This window comes from Arvicola amphibius, chromosome 10 (assembly GCF_903992535.2).
Source record: "Arvicola amphibius chromosome 10, mArvAmp1.2, whole genome shotgun sequence".
In the NCBI taxonomy this organism is placed as follows: domain Eukaryota; kingdom Metazoa; phylum Chordata; class Mammalia; order Rodentia; family Cricetidae; genus Arvicola; species Arvicola amphibius.
In genome coordinates this window covers 57,837,017-57,855,044 of record NC_052056.1, presented here as the reverse complement: position 1 = coordinate 57,855,044, position 18,028 = coordinate 57,837,017, and the positions used below count along the sequence as shown (strand labels likewise).

Here is an 18,028-nt window from a genome sequence, read left to right as displayed (position 1 = left end):
TTGGTACCTGTGAACAAAGCAAAAAGCCAAGGCCTCCAAGAGCTGGTTTCAAGCCTAATCTTAAAGAGAGGTGGGGGAGGGGAGGGGAGCACGCCAGGCTGGGAGAGCTATACTCTGAGAGCTCAGTCCCAAGCCTGGGAGCAGATGAGATGGGTCAGGGAGAGGATGAAGAAGGTTCTTTTAGATCTACAGTGTCAGCAGAAATGCAGTGGAGATTATGTGTGTTAACTGTGAAGTTTACACACATCGTGATGTTTTAACTTGTTACAAGGGGACGGCTCATCTTGTCAATTTGACTACATATGGAATCAGCTAAAACCCAAGCTACCTAGCTGGGTAGAGCTTGTGAGTTTTCTTCCTTCCTTCCTTTTTTTTTTTTTGTTTTTTTTTTTTTTTGTTTTTATTTTTCGAGATAAGGTCTCTTGGTGTAACAGCCCTAGCTATCCTGGAACTGGCTTAACTGTGAACAGGCTGGCCGTGAACTCACAGCGATCTATCTGCCTGTGCCCGCCTCCCCAAGTCTGTGCAACACGTCTGGCTGTGATCTTCTTAATTGTATCATTTCAGGTAACAGACACACCCTAAATCTGGACCACACCTCCTGGTAGCAGTCTATATAAAAGGACAAGGAAAAAGGAAGCTTTTGCTTCTTTGCCTGCTTGCTTCAGAACAGACAAAGGCGGGGCACGAAACAGATGCCCTGCAGCTTTCTCCCAGGAGCCTTACAAGTCTTTCTTCTGTGAAAACAACACTGCCCTCTGGAGGCAAGGCGGACCTTGTCCCCGCAGTCGGTTAGGTCGGTTAGTATCCAGCTTACTCGAATGTATGACCAACTGTGCTCTGTTTTATTTTTTTTTCCAACTGCGCTCTGATGTACAGTTTTTCTATTGCAAAGACATTGTAAATCACTCAGAGACTTAACAATGGCAACAGTTTTAGACCACTGTATTGTAAATTTTAATCATGAGTCTGTTCATAATCTTTAGTTTTTACCTACTAGGCTAAAATCATGAAAATATGATTTTCTCCAGAGTTTCCGACTTTGATCTAGATGCCCTTAGGTCAGAGCTGTATCACCGGTTCGGTAGAACAAGCCCCCTGCAGGTTCAAGCAGTTTTCTTAGTCCTCAAACACTCTGTGGGAGCCCCACTGCTCAAAGACTGCTGTTTGGAGACTTTTCCAGTCTCACCACTTTGTTATCACTTTTTAAAGACACCAGCCCCTTCAAGCCCTGGCTCTTATCTCATTTCCATAAAGCTTTTCCTAGTCCAGCCACTACAGCTCCCCCCCCCACACACACACATCCTGACTTCTCTTAGGACGTAGATCAAAATTCAACAAAAGGTAGACAGTAACAGTAACAGAAATTATATGCCAGTCCTCATCATCAACATGTTAACCAAAAATTATTTTCAGGTCTCCTGTGGTATGTTCTTTTTTTTTCTTCCACTCTGCCCCTCTCACTTTTTTTCCAAGACAGGGTTTCCCTGTGTAGTCTCGGCTGGCATGGAACTCTGTAGACCAAGCTTTCCTTGAATGCCTTGAACTCAAGAAATTCAGATGTCTCTGCCTCCCAGGGCTGAGATTAAAGGTGTGCACCACCACACCCATTCACCTATGGCATGTATGTGTGTATATATATATATATATATATATATATATATATATATATATATATATTTTGTTTGTTTGTTTGTTTGTTTTGTGACAGGGTTTCTTTGTAACAGCTCTTGCTGTCCTGGAACTCACTTTGTAGACCAGGCTGGCCTTGAACTCACAGAGATCCGCCTCCCTCTGCCTCTGGAGTGCTGAGATTAAAGGTGTGTGCCACTATGCCTGGTAGTATATTCTTAAAAGATCCCTCTCAGTTTTAAAAGCCTTTAATCCCAGCACTCGGGAGGCAAAAGCTGGTAAATATTTGATTTGTAAGCCAGCCTCATCTACTTAGCAAGTTCCAGAGTAGCCAGAGTAACATAATGATTCCCTATCTCAAAACAAGAACAAAAACCCAAATTCCCTCACTTTTTGGTCAGTGCTAACTGTATGCTTTCTATTTGATCCCTGAAGTAGACCACCCTCTCCAGGATCAGCAGACTACGCCTGGAAACACAAACTGGTATAAACAGCTAACGACCCACGTGAGAGCCAAAGCATGGACTTTTACATGGTAAAAACATAAATACCTTTTTGTCATGAAGTTCAGTCATTACATGAAGAGTTCTTCCCCCAACAGTAAGAAATCTGGGGTCTTCAGTTATAGCTCGCATCCTCATGGTTTTACTAGCTCAACGGAAGCTTCTCCCAGGGACTGTACAGATGGCTCAGTGGTTAAGACTGTATACTGCTCATGTAGATGACCTAAGTTTGGTTCCTAGCACCCGCACGGTGACTCACAGTGTTGCCTGTAACTACAGTTCCAGGGGTCTGAGGCCCTCTTCTAGTCTTTTTTGGCTCCTACACGCATGCGGTATGCACAAACTCACGGAGTTTTCTATTGGGGCTGGAGAGATGGCTCAGTGGTTAAGAGCACTGGCTGCTCTTCCAGAGGACCCAGGTTCAATTCCCAACACCCACATGGTGCCTCATTGTCTGTAACTCTAGCTCCAGGGGATCCAATGCCCTCTTTGGGCCTCCATGGCATTATACATATGATGCATATACATATGATGGCATACATTTGGGCAAAACACCCATACATATATATTAATTTTTTCTGTTTTTTTCCCTAGTGAAAGAAATGGAAAAATCAAGAGTATGCTAATATAGTTAAATAACATGGCACACACCTGTGATTTCAGTAGTCAGGAAGCTGAGGCAGAAGAATCACCATGTGTTCCAAGCCAGTCTGAGCTATGGAGTAAAACCCTGTCTCAAAATTCAAAACATAAAAAAGAATAATACATAAAATACTTATCTAATTAGCAGAATCAATTTGGGGATGGATGATTTTTTTTAAAATGTCATCTCCTAGACTAGGAATGTATCACAGATGATGAAGGGCTTGTCTACTGTGCATATGGCCCTAGGTTCAATTGGGCCTGGTAGTAGTAGCAAGCTCAAGGCCAGACTATGCTGCCTGAGGTCCAGCCTGGGTCACCTCCATGACATGTGGATTTTCCTCAGTCACTCAGTAGTTGTCTTTCAGGATGGGTAAGGAGCGCTCAAGGAATGAAAATGGGAATAGAGAAAGACACCTTGTTGAACAGATCAGAAAACTCCCATTTAATGTTTGTGTGGTGAAAGAGGTGAACGAAGTGGGTCCTTACAGGTATGAGGAGGGGCAGCTGGTGAAGCTCACGTCCTGTGTTTTCTGTTCTGGCTAGGGAAACCACACAAGACTTTGGAAGACTGACTCTGTTTGAGAGCTCTGGCTCATTTTAGTTGAGGCCTCTGTGCCTTCTCAGGTGTTAGCCTCCAGGTTTTATCTTATTCTGAATTAGTAGTGCATCTGCTGAGCCTGGTAGTACACACCTATAACCTGAGCTTTCAGGAGGCTGTGGTAAGAGTATGACTGCTGGAAGTTCAAGGCCAGCCTGGGCAATTTAGTGAGTTCAAGGCCAGCCCAGATACAGCATGAGATGAACAAGCAAAAAGTGCATTGATCTCTAAGGGACATAGGATTGGTATTTGCAGCATTTAGTATTTTCAAAGTTTCAGGCACACAGGCTAAAAAGAACACTACAAAAATCAACAAACCAAATAATGAATCTACACAAACAACAACCAAGACATTTCCTTCCCCAACCCGAAAACCCGTGCTCTGAGCAGTGCTTCCTCTTCCTAGAATGCATGTACTGTCCATCATCTCCACTTTTGCAGCTTCGAGCTTTTAAAGGAGCCGTTTTCATGTTTTTCACAGGATACTGGAGCAGCAGCTTACGCCGAGAGACCAGGTATGATCGGCTCACTCTCACTCTTATTTAAGAAAGGCTTTGCTCAGCTCTTCCCTCAGTGCAGAAGAGGGCACATGGAAGGAGACTGCCTCCCCCTTGGGGGCTCAGGTGTGTGACTGCAGGCCCTGAAGATGCCAGCTTCTCCTTCAGAAGGGAAACTGCTTCAGAGGCACTGGGACAGCTGAAGACGTGTTCTCTTTGGGTCCCCACTGTCCTTTTCCCTTGTTGGCAGATATGATATTCTTCTCTATTCATTTGTTTGAGATGGTCTCACTGTGTAGATCTGGCTGGCCAGAATCCAGATCTGCCTGCCTTAGATCAAAGGTCCGTGTCACTACTCTCCACCCTGGGAGATGCTTTCGACCATAGCTTGACAGCCAAAATGGGCAGGAAGGGTGACCAAGAGCTAAAAGAGCCAACCTGCCTAATTCTAGGTGTGGCCCATCAGAGGTTTCCCATCAGTGTTCAGGCCAGTTGAGACCAGCTGCTTAGATATAGCTTCTTTCAGGTAGAGAGGTCACCAGAAGCCTTTCGTGGCTCAGACTAGAAACGGAGTAAATTACTACATTTAATCTGTTGTAGGATGCATGTTTTCTTGCATTTTGATGTCTCCAAAATGATCCCCAGTTTCACTGACATTCATCTTCCTTTCTCAGACACAGGCTGTGTTGGTAACTCATTAAAGACTAGATAGTTCCTCTTGGAATAGTTTAGACCAAGGGCAAGCCCAGAATTGAAATCTCCACTTCTCATGTTCTTCATCTTTCTGTAGTTTGTGATCTGTAGTCTGTCTCTTGTGTGTATCTTGTGGTCTGTCCCTAACATAGGGCTTTCTGTTATTTGGCAGCACAGAAAACACAGTATGGTAAAGGAATTAAGAATTTTTTTTTTTTTTTTTTTTTTTTTTTTTTTTGTTTTTCGAGACAGGGTTTCTCTGTAGCTTTGGAGCCTGTCCTGGAATTAGCTCTTGTAGACCAGGCTGGTCTCGAACTCACAGAGTTCTGGGATTAAAGGCGTGCGCCACCACCGCCCGGCTGGAATTAAGAATTTTTAAAAAGAGTTTTAGAAGAGAAGAAGTTACTTTACTGACCCCAGCTGACCCATAAACAGATGTTCTCTAACAGATGTTCTCAACCTATTTCCATGCTTTGCTTCAAGCAGTTATGAGTTATTTTGCTTAAGGTTACCTTCAACCTATTGACTGCTTTCAGCAAATGATTACCACCACACACATTATTCTGGGTCAGGGACATGGAAGAATCATAGTTTAAGATTAAAGCTATGCATTTAGTTTAGGTTATAAAAAGGGATTGCATAAGTATGTATACTATTGCATAGTAAGGCTGGCTGGTTGCATTGCCTTTTTAAGATTTATTTATTATGCATACAGTATTCTGCCCGCATGTATGTCTACATGCCACGTATACAGTATGTATAGTGTATTCTGCCAGCATGTATGCCTGCCAGAAGAGGGCACCAGATCTTATTGTAGATGGTTGTGAGCCACCACGTGGTTTCTGGGAATTGAACTTGACCTCTGGAAGAGCAGCCAGCACTCTTAACCTCTGAGCCATCTCTCCAGCCCTATACTGTTTTCTTAAAGGCGAGATTAGAAGGCTGGATATGCTGTAGAGAAACAAATTGAGTACATAATTTTAAGTGATTTCTAGGTATATTAACTTGGTTGCAAGGTCTGACAAAAGTTCAGTTTCTGAAGGCAAGAGGGATTTTTCAGAAAAACGTATGTATTATCATCACTCCACAGTTGGGTTATCCAGAAACTGGATTCTGAGGTGGAGTGAGGTGTATAAAAGGTTTATATGAAAGAAAAAGAGAAGCCCACCAGGCTGTATGAAGATCTGTGCTAGGTGGGTGTGGTGGTAATCCCAAGGTTTAGGAGGCGAAGGCAGGAGGATTATAATTCAAGGACTACAGAGCAAAGTCTTGTATTATCACCACCAACAATAAAATTGTAATGGTAACCCCACCGCCACCACCACCAAATTGAAGTCTCTGGCAGCCTGAGGTGTGTGTTAGAGGTGCCCCACAGGCATAAGTGGCCTTCCTCAGCCTTTGGTGATCAGGGGACTGTCTTGAGAACTGTGGCTAGTGCTGAGGTAAACTTAAGTGGCAACAGTAACAGACTTTGAGATAACTAGATTTTCCACAAGTCAAGGAAGAAGTGAAAACATCCTATATTTTATAGTGTGAAATATGCAGTAAGTGATATTTATTTTTAAAAACGGGATCTTACTATGTAGTTCTGACTGGCCTGGAACTCACAGAGATTCTGCCTGCCTCTGCCTCCCCAGTGCTGGGTTTAAGGAAAGGCATGCACAGCACAGAAAATAATTTTTTAGTTACTTGGTTGTAACTCTGTGCTGATTTTGACTGTGAGGACTGGAGTACGTGTTATGAGACTGAGGTTGTCAGCCTTCGACCCATTGGCTATCCTGTGTTGCCCATCTTCCCTCGGTACAGCTCTGAGCAGTGACTTGTGGGAGCAGGATCCATAGCTCCCGTAATGACCACTCTAAAACTAGATCTATGGTTATGTGATCTGCTCAGCCCTCTAGTAGAGTTAAGCTTCATTTGCTAATAAACACACACATTATCCTTTTTTGTTCTTGTTTTCCTGTCTTAGTTTCTTACTTTCTCTCCTTATCCAGAACCTCTGGTGTTTTCTAGAATCATTTCTTAAACTACTTACACTCTAAAATCTTACTTACTTCAGGATTTTCTTCTAAGCAAACATAAACTCAAACACTAAAAAAAAGTAAAGAAGTGTCGGGTGTGGTGGTGCACATTTTTAATCCCAGCACTTGGGAGGCAGAGGCGGTCAGATCTCTGTGAGTTCGAGGTCAGCCTTATCTACAGAGCCAAGTTCCAGGACAGACTCCAAAGCTACAGAGAAACCCTGTCTTGAAAATATAAAAAAGTGAAGAAGTTACAAATATAGCTTCCCTATGTTTTTGATTAATAATGAAGTCATTTTAGTATGTATATGCGTTTGGCATGAGTCTTCCCAAACTCACAATTTTTACATACATTAAAGACCTTCTTAGCCCCGGTACAAGGTTTTCTCACTTAGAGGGTTCTGACTAAATACCACACACAAGCCTGAGCCCTTTTCAAGTGACTTGGCATTGAAGACTCTTAGATGTCCTTGGCCTGACTCCACTGTGTGGATGAAAAGTAGAGTCAGCAGAGAGGGGAGTGGAAGGTCGTCTCTCTTTAGAAGTAAGATACTCAGTCTCGTGGTGTGGAAAGGAAGCAGGTCCTTTCCAAAAGAATTGTCGTTCATTGCTTTCTTGTTTTGTCTCTTTTCCTTTTCCAGCCAACGATTCTTTCAATAGATGGCTAATTCCTGTTAAACACAATGTCTTTGAAATTTTAAAAAGCAATGAAAGTCAGCTATGTGAAGTCCTCCAGAATAAGTTTGGGTGTATCTCTACCCTGAGTTGTCCAGTTCCAGCAGGAAACAGCGCTCCTGCTCAGCAGGTCTTCAGAAGGAGGCTGACCTCCGGGATAGAGCTATCTGTCTGGAAGGATGACCTCACCAGACACGTTGTTGATGCTGTGGTGAATGCAGCCAATGAAGAACTTCTGCATGGAAGTGGCCTGGCCGGAAGCCTGGTGAAAGCTGGTGGTATTGAAATCCAAGAAGAGAGCAGACGCCTCGTTGCCACCTATGGTAAAATTCCAACTGGTAATATAGCTGTCACAAAAGCAGGAAGGCTTCCTTGCCATCAGATTATTCATGCTGTCGGACCTCGGTGGACAGCACGGAATGGCCAGACAGCTGTTAAATTGCTGGGAAATGCCATTAATAGCATTCTAGACTATGTCTGCATACAAAACACACACATTAAGACTGTAGCAGTTCCAGCCCTGAGCTCTGGGATTTTCCAGTTTCCTCTGGACTTGTGCACACAAACAATTTTAGAAACTATCGAGTTTTATCTCCAAGAGAAGCAACCGATCAGTGATTTGAAAGAGATTCATCTGGTGAGCAACGAGGACCGTACTGTTGCTTCCTTTAAAGATGCAGCAGAACGCATTCTGGGGAAGAATGAGCTGAGACTCGGGATGAGTCCAGGAACTACCCCTTCTTTCAGTGTAGAAAGCATCCTGAGGAAGGATGAGCTAAGTCTCTGGATGAGTCGAGGAACTACCCCTTCTTCCAATGTGACGCTTCAGGTCGGCCAGCGCTTGACTCTCCAGATTGTCCAAGACTATATTGAACAGCAAACAGTAAGCCTTTGGTTTTGTTTTTTGGGTTTTTGTTCTGTTGTTGTTGTTGTTGGTTTTGTCTTTTGTTTGTTTGTTTTTGAGACAGGGATTTTCTGGGCAACAGTCCTAGCTGCCCTGGAACTAGCTCCTGTAGACCAGTCTGGCCTCGAACTCACAGAGATGCACCTGCTTCTGCCTCCTGAGTGCTGAGATTAAAGGTGTGTATCACCACTGCCTAGCAAGTCTTTGTTTTTATTCTCTGGCTCTGACAGAGTGGAATCCTGGAATTATTTATTTATTTATTTATTTATTCTTTTTTAAAATTTTTTTATATTTATTAAGCTCTACATTTTTCTCTGCTCCCCTCCCTGCCTCTCTCCTCCTCCCTTCAACCCTCCCTCAAGGTCCCCATGCTCCCCATTTACTCAGGAGATCTTGTCTTTTTCTACTTTCTACTTCACACGTAGATTAATTAGATCTATGTAACTCTCTCTTAATGTCTGCATTGTTGTCTAAGTTCTCTGGGATTGTGGCTTGTAGGCTGGCTTTCTTTGCTTTATGTTTAAAAACCACTTATGAGTGAGTGCATGTGATAATTTTCTGTGTCTGGGTTACATCACTCAAAATAATGTTTTCTAGCTCCATCCATTTTCCTGCAAAATTCAAGATATTATTTTTTCTTCTCTGTAGTTCTCCATTGTGTAAATGTACCACATTTTCCTTATCCATTCTTCAGTCGAGGGGCATTTAGGTTGTTTCCAGGTTCTGGCTATGACAAACAAAGCTGCTACATATTTGAGCACATGTCCTTGTGGCACGATTGAGCATCCTTTGGATATATACCCAAAAGTTGTATTACTGGGTCTTTAGGAAGGGTATTTCCTAATTTTCTGAGAAATCGCCACACTGACATCCAAAGGGGTTGTACCAGCTTGCACTCCCAACAGCAATGCAGAAGTGTTCCCTTTACCCCACAATCTCTCCAGCATAAGTTGTCATCAGTGTTTTTGATCTTGGCCATTCTTACAGGTGTAAGATGGAATCTAAGAGTTGTTTGGATTTGCATTTCTCTGATGACTAAGGACATTGAACATTTCCTTAAGTGTCTTTCAGCCATTTTAGATTCCTCTCTTGTGAGTTCTCTGTTTAGGTCTGTACTCCATTTTTTTTTAATTGGATTATGTGTTCTTTTGGTGACCAATTTCTTGGGTTCCTTGTATATTTTGGAGATCAAACCTCTGTCTGATGTTGGATAAGTGAAGCTCTTTTCCCATTCTGTAGGCTGTTGTTTTGTCTTGTTGACCATGTCCTTTCAGTTTCAGGAGGTCCCATGTATTAATTGTTTCTCTCAGTGTCTGTGCTGCTGGGGTTATATTTAGGAAGTGGTTCCCTGTACCAATGCATTCAAGTGTATTTCCCACTTTCTCTTCTACAAGGTTCAGTGTGGCTGGCTTTATGTTGAGGTCTTTGATCCATTTGGACTCGGGTTTTGTGCATGGTGATAGATATGGGTCTATTTTCATTCTTCTACATGTTGATATCCAGTTATGCCAGTACCACTTGTTAAATATGCTTTCTTTTTTCTATTTGATATTTTTTTGCCTCCTTGTCAAAAATTGGGTATTGGAAGATGTGTGGATTGATGTCTGGGTCTTCTAGTCGGTTTCATTGGTCCTCCTGTCTGTTCTTATGCCAATACCATGCTGTTTTCAGTACTGTAGCTCTGTAGTGGAGTTTGAAGTAAGGGATTGTGATGCCTCCCGAAGTTCTTTTATTGTACAGAATTGTTTTGGCTATCCTGGGTTTTTTGCTTTTCCATATGAAGTTGAGTACTGTTCTTTCGAGGTCTGTGAAGAATTTTGCTGGGATTTTGATGGGCATTGCATTGAATCTGTAGATTGCTTTTGGTAAGATTGCCATTTTTACTATGTTAATTCTGCCTTACCCAAGAGCATGGGAGATCTTTCCACTTTCTGGTGTTTCTTCAATATCTTTCTTCAAAAATTTAAAGTTCTTGCCATACAAGTCTTCCATTTGTTTGGTTATAGTTACTCCGAAATATTTTATTTAAATATTTATTTAAGCTGTTTGTGGCTATTGTGAAGGGTGTTGATTCTGTGATTTCTTCCCCAGCCCTTTTATCATCTGTGTACAGAAGGGCTACTGATTTTTTTTTAGTTAATCTTGTATCCTGCTACATTGCTGAAAGTGTTTATGAGTTGTAGAAGTTCCTTTGTAGAATTTTTGGGATTGCTTATGTAAACTATCATATCCTCAGCAAACAGTGAGAGTTTGACACCTTCTTTTCCAATTTGTATCCTCTTGATCTCCTTTTGGTGTCTTATTGCTCTAGCTAGGACCTCAAGAACTATATTGAATAGATATGGAGAGAGTGGGCAACCTTGTCTTGTTCCTGATTTCAGTGGGATTGCTGTGAGTTTCTCTCCATTTAGTTTGATGTTGGCTGTTGACTTGTTGTATATTACCTTAATTGTGTTTAGGTATGTTCCTTGTATCCTTGTATCCCTGCTCTCTCCAAGACCTTTATCATGAAGGGATGTTGTATTTCGTCAAAAGCTTTTTAGGCATCTAATGAGATGATCATGTGGTTTTTATTTTTCAGCTTGTTTATATGGTAGATTACATTGACAGATTTTTGTATGTTGAACCATCCCTGCATCTCTGGGATGAAGCTAATTTGATCATGGTGGATGATGGTTCTGTTGTGTTCTTGGATTTGATTTGCCAGTATTTTATTTAGTATTTTTGCATCAATGTTCATGAGTGAGATTGGTCTCTTTCTTAGTAATGTCTTTCTGTGGTTTGGGTATCAGAGTAATTATAGCCTTATAAAAAGAGTTTGGCAATGTTCCTTCTGTTTCTATTGTGTGGAATAATTTGAGGAGTATTGGTCTTAGTTCTTCTTTGAAAGTCTTGTAGAATTCTGAGCTGAAACTATCTGGTCCTGGGCTTTTTTTGGTTGGGAGACTTTTGGTGACTGTTTCTATTTCTTCAGCAGTTATAGGTCTGTTTAATTTGCTTATCTGGTCTTGATTTAATTTTGGTAAGTGATATTTATCCAAAAAGTTATCCATTTCTTTTAAGTTTTACAATTTTGTGAAGTACAGGTTTTCAAAATATGACCTGATGATTCTATTTCCTCTGTGTCTGTTATGCCCCCCTTTTCATTTCTGATTTTGTTAATTTGGATATTCTCTCTCTCTCTTTGCCTTTTGGTTAGTTTGGATAAAGGTTTGTCTATTTTGTTGATTTTCTTGAAGAACCAGATCTTTGCCTCATTGGTTCTTTGTATTGTTTTCTTTGTTTCTATTTTGTTGATTTCAGCTCTCCCTTTGATTATTTCTTGCCGTATACTTAGGTAAGTTTGCTTCTTTTTGTTCTAAAGTTTTCAAATGTTCTGTTAATTCACTAGTGTGGGATTTTTTATGTAGGCGTTTAGTGCTATGAACTTTCCTCTTAACACTGCTTTCTTTGTGTCCCATAAATTTGGGTACATTTTGTGGTCATTTTTATTGAGTTTTAGGAAGTCTTTTTTTTTTAAGACTATAAATCCTGGTGCACAGACTCCAGAAATCACATCTTTTTTAAAAAAAGATTTTTATTTATTTACTATGTATACAGTGTTCTGCCTATGTGCATGCCTACTTACCATAAGAGGGCACCAGATCTCATTATAGATGGTTGTGAACCACCATGTGGTTGCTGGGAACTGAACTCGGGACCTCTGGAAGAGCAGTCAGTGCTCTTAATCTCTGAGCCATCTCTCTACCCCTAGGAAGTCTTTAATTTCTCCCTTTATTTCTTTTTTGACCCATTGATGATTCAGGTGAGCATTGTTTAATTTCCATGTGTTTGTGTGTTTTCTCAAATTAGTATTGCTGTTGACTTCTAGTTTTATACCATGGAGATCTGATAAGGTACATTGGGTTATTCCAATTTTTTTGTACTTGTTGAGGTTTATTTTGTTACTGAGTATGTGGTCAATTTTTGAGAAGGTTCCATGAGGTGCTGAGAAGAAGGTATACTATTTTCTGTCTGGAAGGAATATCTATAGATGCCTGTTAAGTCCATTTGAGTCATAACATCTGTTAGTTCTCTTATTTCTCTGTTCATTTTTTGTCTGATTAACCTGTCCAGTGTGAGAGGAAAGTGTTGAAGTCTCCCACTATTAGTGTGTGGGGTTTAATGTATGATTTAAGCTTTAGAAGTGTTTCTTTCACATGAGGGTGCCCTTGTATTTAAGGCATGGATGTTCAGTATTGAAATATCCTCTTGATGGATTTTTCTTGTGACTAATACGAAATGACCTTCTTTGTCTGTTTTGACTGATTTTAGCTTGACGTATATTTTGTTAGATATCAGGATAGCTACACTGCTTGTTTCTTAGGTCCCTTTGATTGGTATGTTTTTTCCAACCCTTTACTCTGAAACGATGTCTGTCTTTGAGGTTGAGATGTGTTTCTTGTATGCAGAAGAAGGATGGATTCTGTTTTCGTATCCAATATGTTAGCCTGTGCCTTTTTATAGGTGAGTTGAGTCCATTTACACTAAGGGATATTAATAACCAATGATTGCTATCTCTTGTTAATTTAGCTTTCATTGTTGGTGATGTTAATTTGTGCGTTTTTTTCTTCTTAGGGATTTGCTGTGATGAGATCATCAATTGTCTGTTATCGTTGGTGTAGCCAACTTCCTTGGGTTGCAGTTTTCCTTCTATATTTTGTGTATGACTGGGTTTGTGGTTAGGTATTGGTGAAATCTAGATTTGTCATGGAATGTCTTGTTTTGTCCTTCTATGGTGACTGACAGTTTTGCTGGGTATAGTAGTCTGGGTTGGCATCCATGGTCTCTTAATGTCTGCATAATGCTTGACCATGACCTTTTGGCTTTCATCATCTCCAATGAGAAGTCAGGTGTAATTCTGATATGTCTACCTTTATAAGTTACTTGGCCTTTTTCCTTTGCAGCTCTTAATATTCTTTTTTTACTCTATATTTTGTGTTTTGATTATTATGTGGCCAGAGGACTTTTTTTTTTTTTTGATCCAGTCTATTTGGTGTTCTGTAAGCTTCTTGTATCTTCATAGGGATATCTTTCTTTAGGTTGGGAAAGTTTTCTTCTATGATTTTGTTAAATAAAATTTCTGTGCCTTTGAGTTGAACTTCTTCTATACGTATTATTCTAAGATTTGGCCTTTTAATGGTGTCCCGTATTTTCTTGATATTTTGGGTTAAGCTTTTGTTAGATTTAATGTTTCTTTTTTAACTGATAAGTCTATTTCCTCTATTGTATCTTTAGTGATTGAGATTCTCTCTTCCATCTCTTATTCTGTTGTTCATGCTTGCATTTGTGATTCCTGATCTTTTTCTCATGATTTATGTTTCTATAATTCCTTCAGCTTGTGTTTTCTTTATTGTTTCTATTTCAGTTTTCAAGTCCTGAATAGTTTCTTTTATGTTTGATTTCTTTTTCTTTGTTTCTTTAAGTGATTTGCTGATATATTCCAATTTTTTGCTTGTCTTTTCCTCAATTTCTTTAAGGGAATTTCTCATTTCATCTTTAAGGATTTCTAACATTCTCTTTGTAGAAGGAGCGGTGGGCTGCATTCCCACCCGGCTCCTCCATGGCTAGCTTTACACCCGAAATAACAACACACAAATTGTATTCATTTAAACACTGCTTGGCCCATTATCTCTAGCCTCTTACTGGCTAACTTTCACATCTTGATTAACCCATTTCTAATAATCTGTGTAGCACCACGAAGGTGGTGGCCTACCGGGAAAGATTCTAGCCTACATCCATCTCGGGTCAGAGAAGCATGCCGACTGACTCATTGCCGTCTTCCCCGCATTCTGTTCTGTCTACTCTACCCACCTATGTTATGAACTATCAGGCCAAGCAGTTTCTTTATTAATTAACCAATGAAAGCAACACATAGAAGGAAGACCCAACTACATCATTTCTTGAAGTTATTTTTTAGGTCATTTTCTTCTGGTTCATCCATATTTGGTTGTTCAGGTCTTGCTGTTGTAGGGTCTTTAGGTTTTACTGGTGTTGTGTGCTCTTTGTAGCATGTGATCTTACCTTTTTTATTCATCTTTTCCTCTAATAGGTGTGATTGGGGATGTCTGAGATTCTGTTGAATAATCTAGGTGCCAGTGAATCCAAATCTCAGATGGTTGTTCCTTGTGGAACAGTCAGTGTTACAGTTCTAGTTACCCCATTGGTTACTCGGTGTTCCTGGAGATAGCTCAGCACTCCTTTTCCTTGCTCTGCTCACTTGCAGTTTGCTGTCTCAGGCCTACTTTGGCCTAGATTGCTGGCTTTGCCCTGTTTCTGTAAATCCTGGTCTGGATCTCCTCCTGTAGAAGTTCCTGGCTTGGAGTTGAACCTGTTCTGGTAGAGACCACTGACACTGGATCTGGTTGCTGACTCAGTCCTGATCTACCAGTGTCCCAGGACTGGGTTGGTTCCTGGGGACTGGATTTGTTCCTGGCTTCTGCTACCGGTGGAGCTTTTGCTTTCTGTCCTAGGTAGCTGGTTCTGTATCACCCCGGTTCTGGTGGAGATCACTGACTCTGAGTCAGGTTGCTGGCTCAATCCTGGTCTGCCAGTGTCCTGGGACTGGGTTGGCTTCTGGGACTGGATTTGCTTCTGGCTTCTGCTCCCAGTGGAGCTTGTTTCTATTTATTTATTCTTAATGTATGAGTGCTCTGTCTGCATGTATGCCTACATACCAGATTTCATCATAGATGGTCGTGAGCCAACATGTGGTTGCTGGGAACTGAACTCAGGACTTCTGGAAGAGCAGTCAGTGCTCTTAACTGCTAAGCCATCTCTCCAGCCCCAAATTAATTGTTAATTGTGTAGATGTTTAAAGTGGAAGACCATAGAATGTATCTTTTTTGGGTTAAGAATGTGGATGTTGGGGTTAGGCCATCTGGATTGGAGATCACCTTCATTAGTTCCTAACTACTTTTTTTCTCCCAGTCTTCAATCCTTCTTCTGTAAAACACATTACAGTAGCACTTGACATCTGAAAGCTGGAATCAGCATCCAAAAAATGCTTACAATACTGTGTGGCACATGGTTAATATGAAAATTAAAATTAGGCTATGATTCTTAGGAATCATATGGAGTTAGAATCCTCTTTGATCCCAAAGAACTTAAATTCCTTCGTGTGTCTTTGTTGTTTTTGAAACAAGACAGTTTTTTGCCATGTCACCAAGGACTCAGTCCTCTTGACTCAGCCTCAAGCACTAAATTTTTATTTTATTTTTCTATAGAACCTTGGCTGTCCTCGAACTCACTCTGTAGATCAGGCAGGTGTTAAACTCTATCTGCCTCCACCTCCCGAGTAATGGGATTAAAAGTTACTATGCCCCATCTGAGCACTAGAATAAATGAATTCAGTGTGTGTGTGTGTGTGTGTGTGTGTGTGTTGATAAATGTAGGTTTATCTGTGTCTATGCTAGCGTGCTTGTGGGTGGAGTTGTACACCTGTGCACAGGTGTGTAAGAGCCAGGGATCAGCCTTGATTGTCTTCCTAAAGTATTGTCTTTTTTTGTGGCAAAGTTTATCATCTTTCTGGAACTTGCCAGGTAGACTGTGCTTACTGGCCATCTAGCCCCAGGGAACTTCTTGCTTTGGCCTTCTCTGGCTTGCTGGGATTATGAGTGCTTGTTACCACACCTGGGCTTTTTAACAGAGGTTCCTGCAAGAACTTTACTGAGTCATTCCTGCAGTGTATTTTTAATCTTTAAAAAAAATCCTTTATTTGCAAATATTTCATTGGGAAAACCAACCACTCAACATGTCTAAAACAATCTATCAATAATAGTTAAACAAAAGTAGTACTTAAGAATATGGACAGGCATGGTGGCTTACCCTTGTAATCACAGTAATTGGGAGGTAGAAGCCCAATGATCAGGAACTCAAGTTCGTCCTCAGCTCCTTGAGTTAGAAGAAGCCAGCTTTCGCTACATGAGACCTTGCTTCAGAAATCTGGGGAAAAAACAAAAACAAACAAATGGGAAAAAAAGGAGGGGGGCTGGAGAGATGGCTCAGTGGTTAAGAGCACTGGCTGCTCTTCCAGAGGACCCAGGTTCAATTCCCAGCAACCACATGGTGGCTCACAACTGTCTGTAACTACAATTTCAGGGGATCAGAAACCCTTATACCAATGTCCTAAAATAAAATTAAGTAAACTGTTTAAAATATAGAGTCCTTCGGATTTACGGGAAAATGATGATAATTGTGATTAGAGCAATATATACACAGAAGTAGCAAAAAGTGATGGTGGCAGGGCAGAGGATGAAACCCTAACTGACACCCCTTTAATAGCAGCCACAGGCTGAGGTGCTCTGTGGAAGAATGCTTGTTCAACATGGGTTGGATCACTGAACTGGGAAAAACAGAAGCTAACCTCAGGTTGTAGCAGATGTGAAGTGGCAGGAGGGAAGGCTTTCAGGGAGGCTCAGGTGATGGTCAGAGAGACAGGAATCTACAGACAGGAGATGCGGAGTTTGAATAGACTCAGTGAAGTTTAAAATCATATCTTTATTATTATTTTTGGATCAGCAATGTGTCCTCTGGTCACAGTCAAATTTTAATTGAACAATTATTAGTGAGACTAGCACTTATTGCCTACCAGTCAATCAGTGTGAAATGGAGGAGACTATGAAATGAAATACCCGAGGAGTCATTAGTGTAGCAGTTTAAAACCAAAGTAGAAGCATTATTGAGTAATAACCTTTTAACAAATTTTATTGTATGCATTTGTTGTCAGCAGCATTAGGAACCTTACACTTTTTCAAGGGTGCCAGTGCCCCCAATGGCAAGATCAGATTGCTCTTTCACGATAAAACATTTAATGTCCTTGATAAACTAAGCACTTTGTCACATGCCTGGAATCCCAACACCCCAGAGACAGAGGCAGACTTGATCCAAATGTGAGGCCAGCCTGGTCTGCAAATCAAGTTGCATGCCAGCCAAGACTACTCAGTGACACCCTGTCTCAAAACAAATAACACCCATAGAAGTACATAAGTTTCCTTTGATGGAACCAAAGACATTGGGGTAATAGGAATTTGGGCACTGAAACAGCAAGAACACAACCACCTTTAGCACTGCTCCAGAGTTATGAGATATGAGATATAGTGGTATGAAATATAACTGGTGTCTATATATAGTCTGTTTCCATAGAGCAGTGGCTCTCAGCCTTCCTAACGCTGCCACCCTTTAATATAGTTTGTCATGGAGGGGTGACCCTAACCACAAAATTATTTTTGTTGCTATTTTGTAACTGTAATTTTGCTACTGTTATTAATCATAATATAAATATCTGTGTTTTCCAGTGGGGTTAAAGTGGTTGCCTGTGGAATGGGTGGATGATTGTATATCCATTGAAGAAAGAAAGCTACCTTTCACTAAAGACCTTTTGGTCTTGTTTACTTTCTTTAACCTTGTACATGAAAACATAAAGACATGAGACAGCAGGGAGTTCCTAAGAAACTTTATTCTTTGTTCCAAAACACCCTGCATAGATATAGCAGGAAGTGATGGAGGTAAGGCAGAGAATGAAACCTGTAAGGGTTTTCTCAAAAATCACCATGGATTAGGGATTTGGCTCGGTGGTCGAATGGCTGCCTAGCATGTGGGTTCAATCCTGAGCACTGGGGAAAACAACACAACTGGGCGTGGTAGGCTGTGTATGCTGCTAATTTTAGCACTGGAGAGATGGTTCAAAGTTTAATCTAGACTACATAGTGAGGCCCAGTCTTAAAAAAAAAAATCCCAAACTCAAAAAAAAAAAAATAACAACAAAAACAAAACAAAAAGCAAGCAGGCATTCAGGTAAAAATATAAGAGGACTGGAGGAT

General features: G+C 40.8%; 1 protein-coding gene across 5 annotated transcripts in view; it reads left to right on the top strand.

Moving 5' to 3' along the window:
• Positions 1 to 18,028, top strand: part of Parp9 (poly(ADP-ribose) polymerase family member 9) — a 38,618-nt gene that overhangs the window by 964 nt on the left and 19,626 nt on the right. For 2 of the 5 annotated variants that reach the window (XM_038346269.1, XM_038346266.1), the window contains exons 2-5: positions 568 to 800; positions 2,065 to 2,167; positions 3,860 to 4,001; positions 7,231 to 8,147. In XM_038346269.1, coding sequence (XP_038202197.1) covers positions 2,153 to 2,167; positions 3,860 to 4,001; positions 7,231 to 8,147 — 1,074 coding nt within the window. In that variant the 5' untranslated portion in view covers positions 568 to 800; positions 2,065 to 2,152. Of the gene's footprint in view, positions 1 to 290; positions 346 to 567; positions 801 to 2,064; positions 2,168 to 3,859; positions 4,002 to 7,230; positions 8,148 to 18,028 lie in introns of those variants that run through there. The other 3 variants (XM_038346267.1, XM_038346268.1, XM_038346270.1) reach the window with 3 other exon arrangements.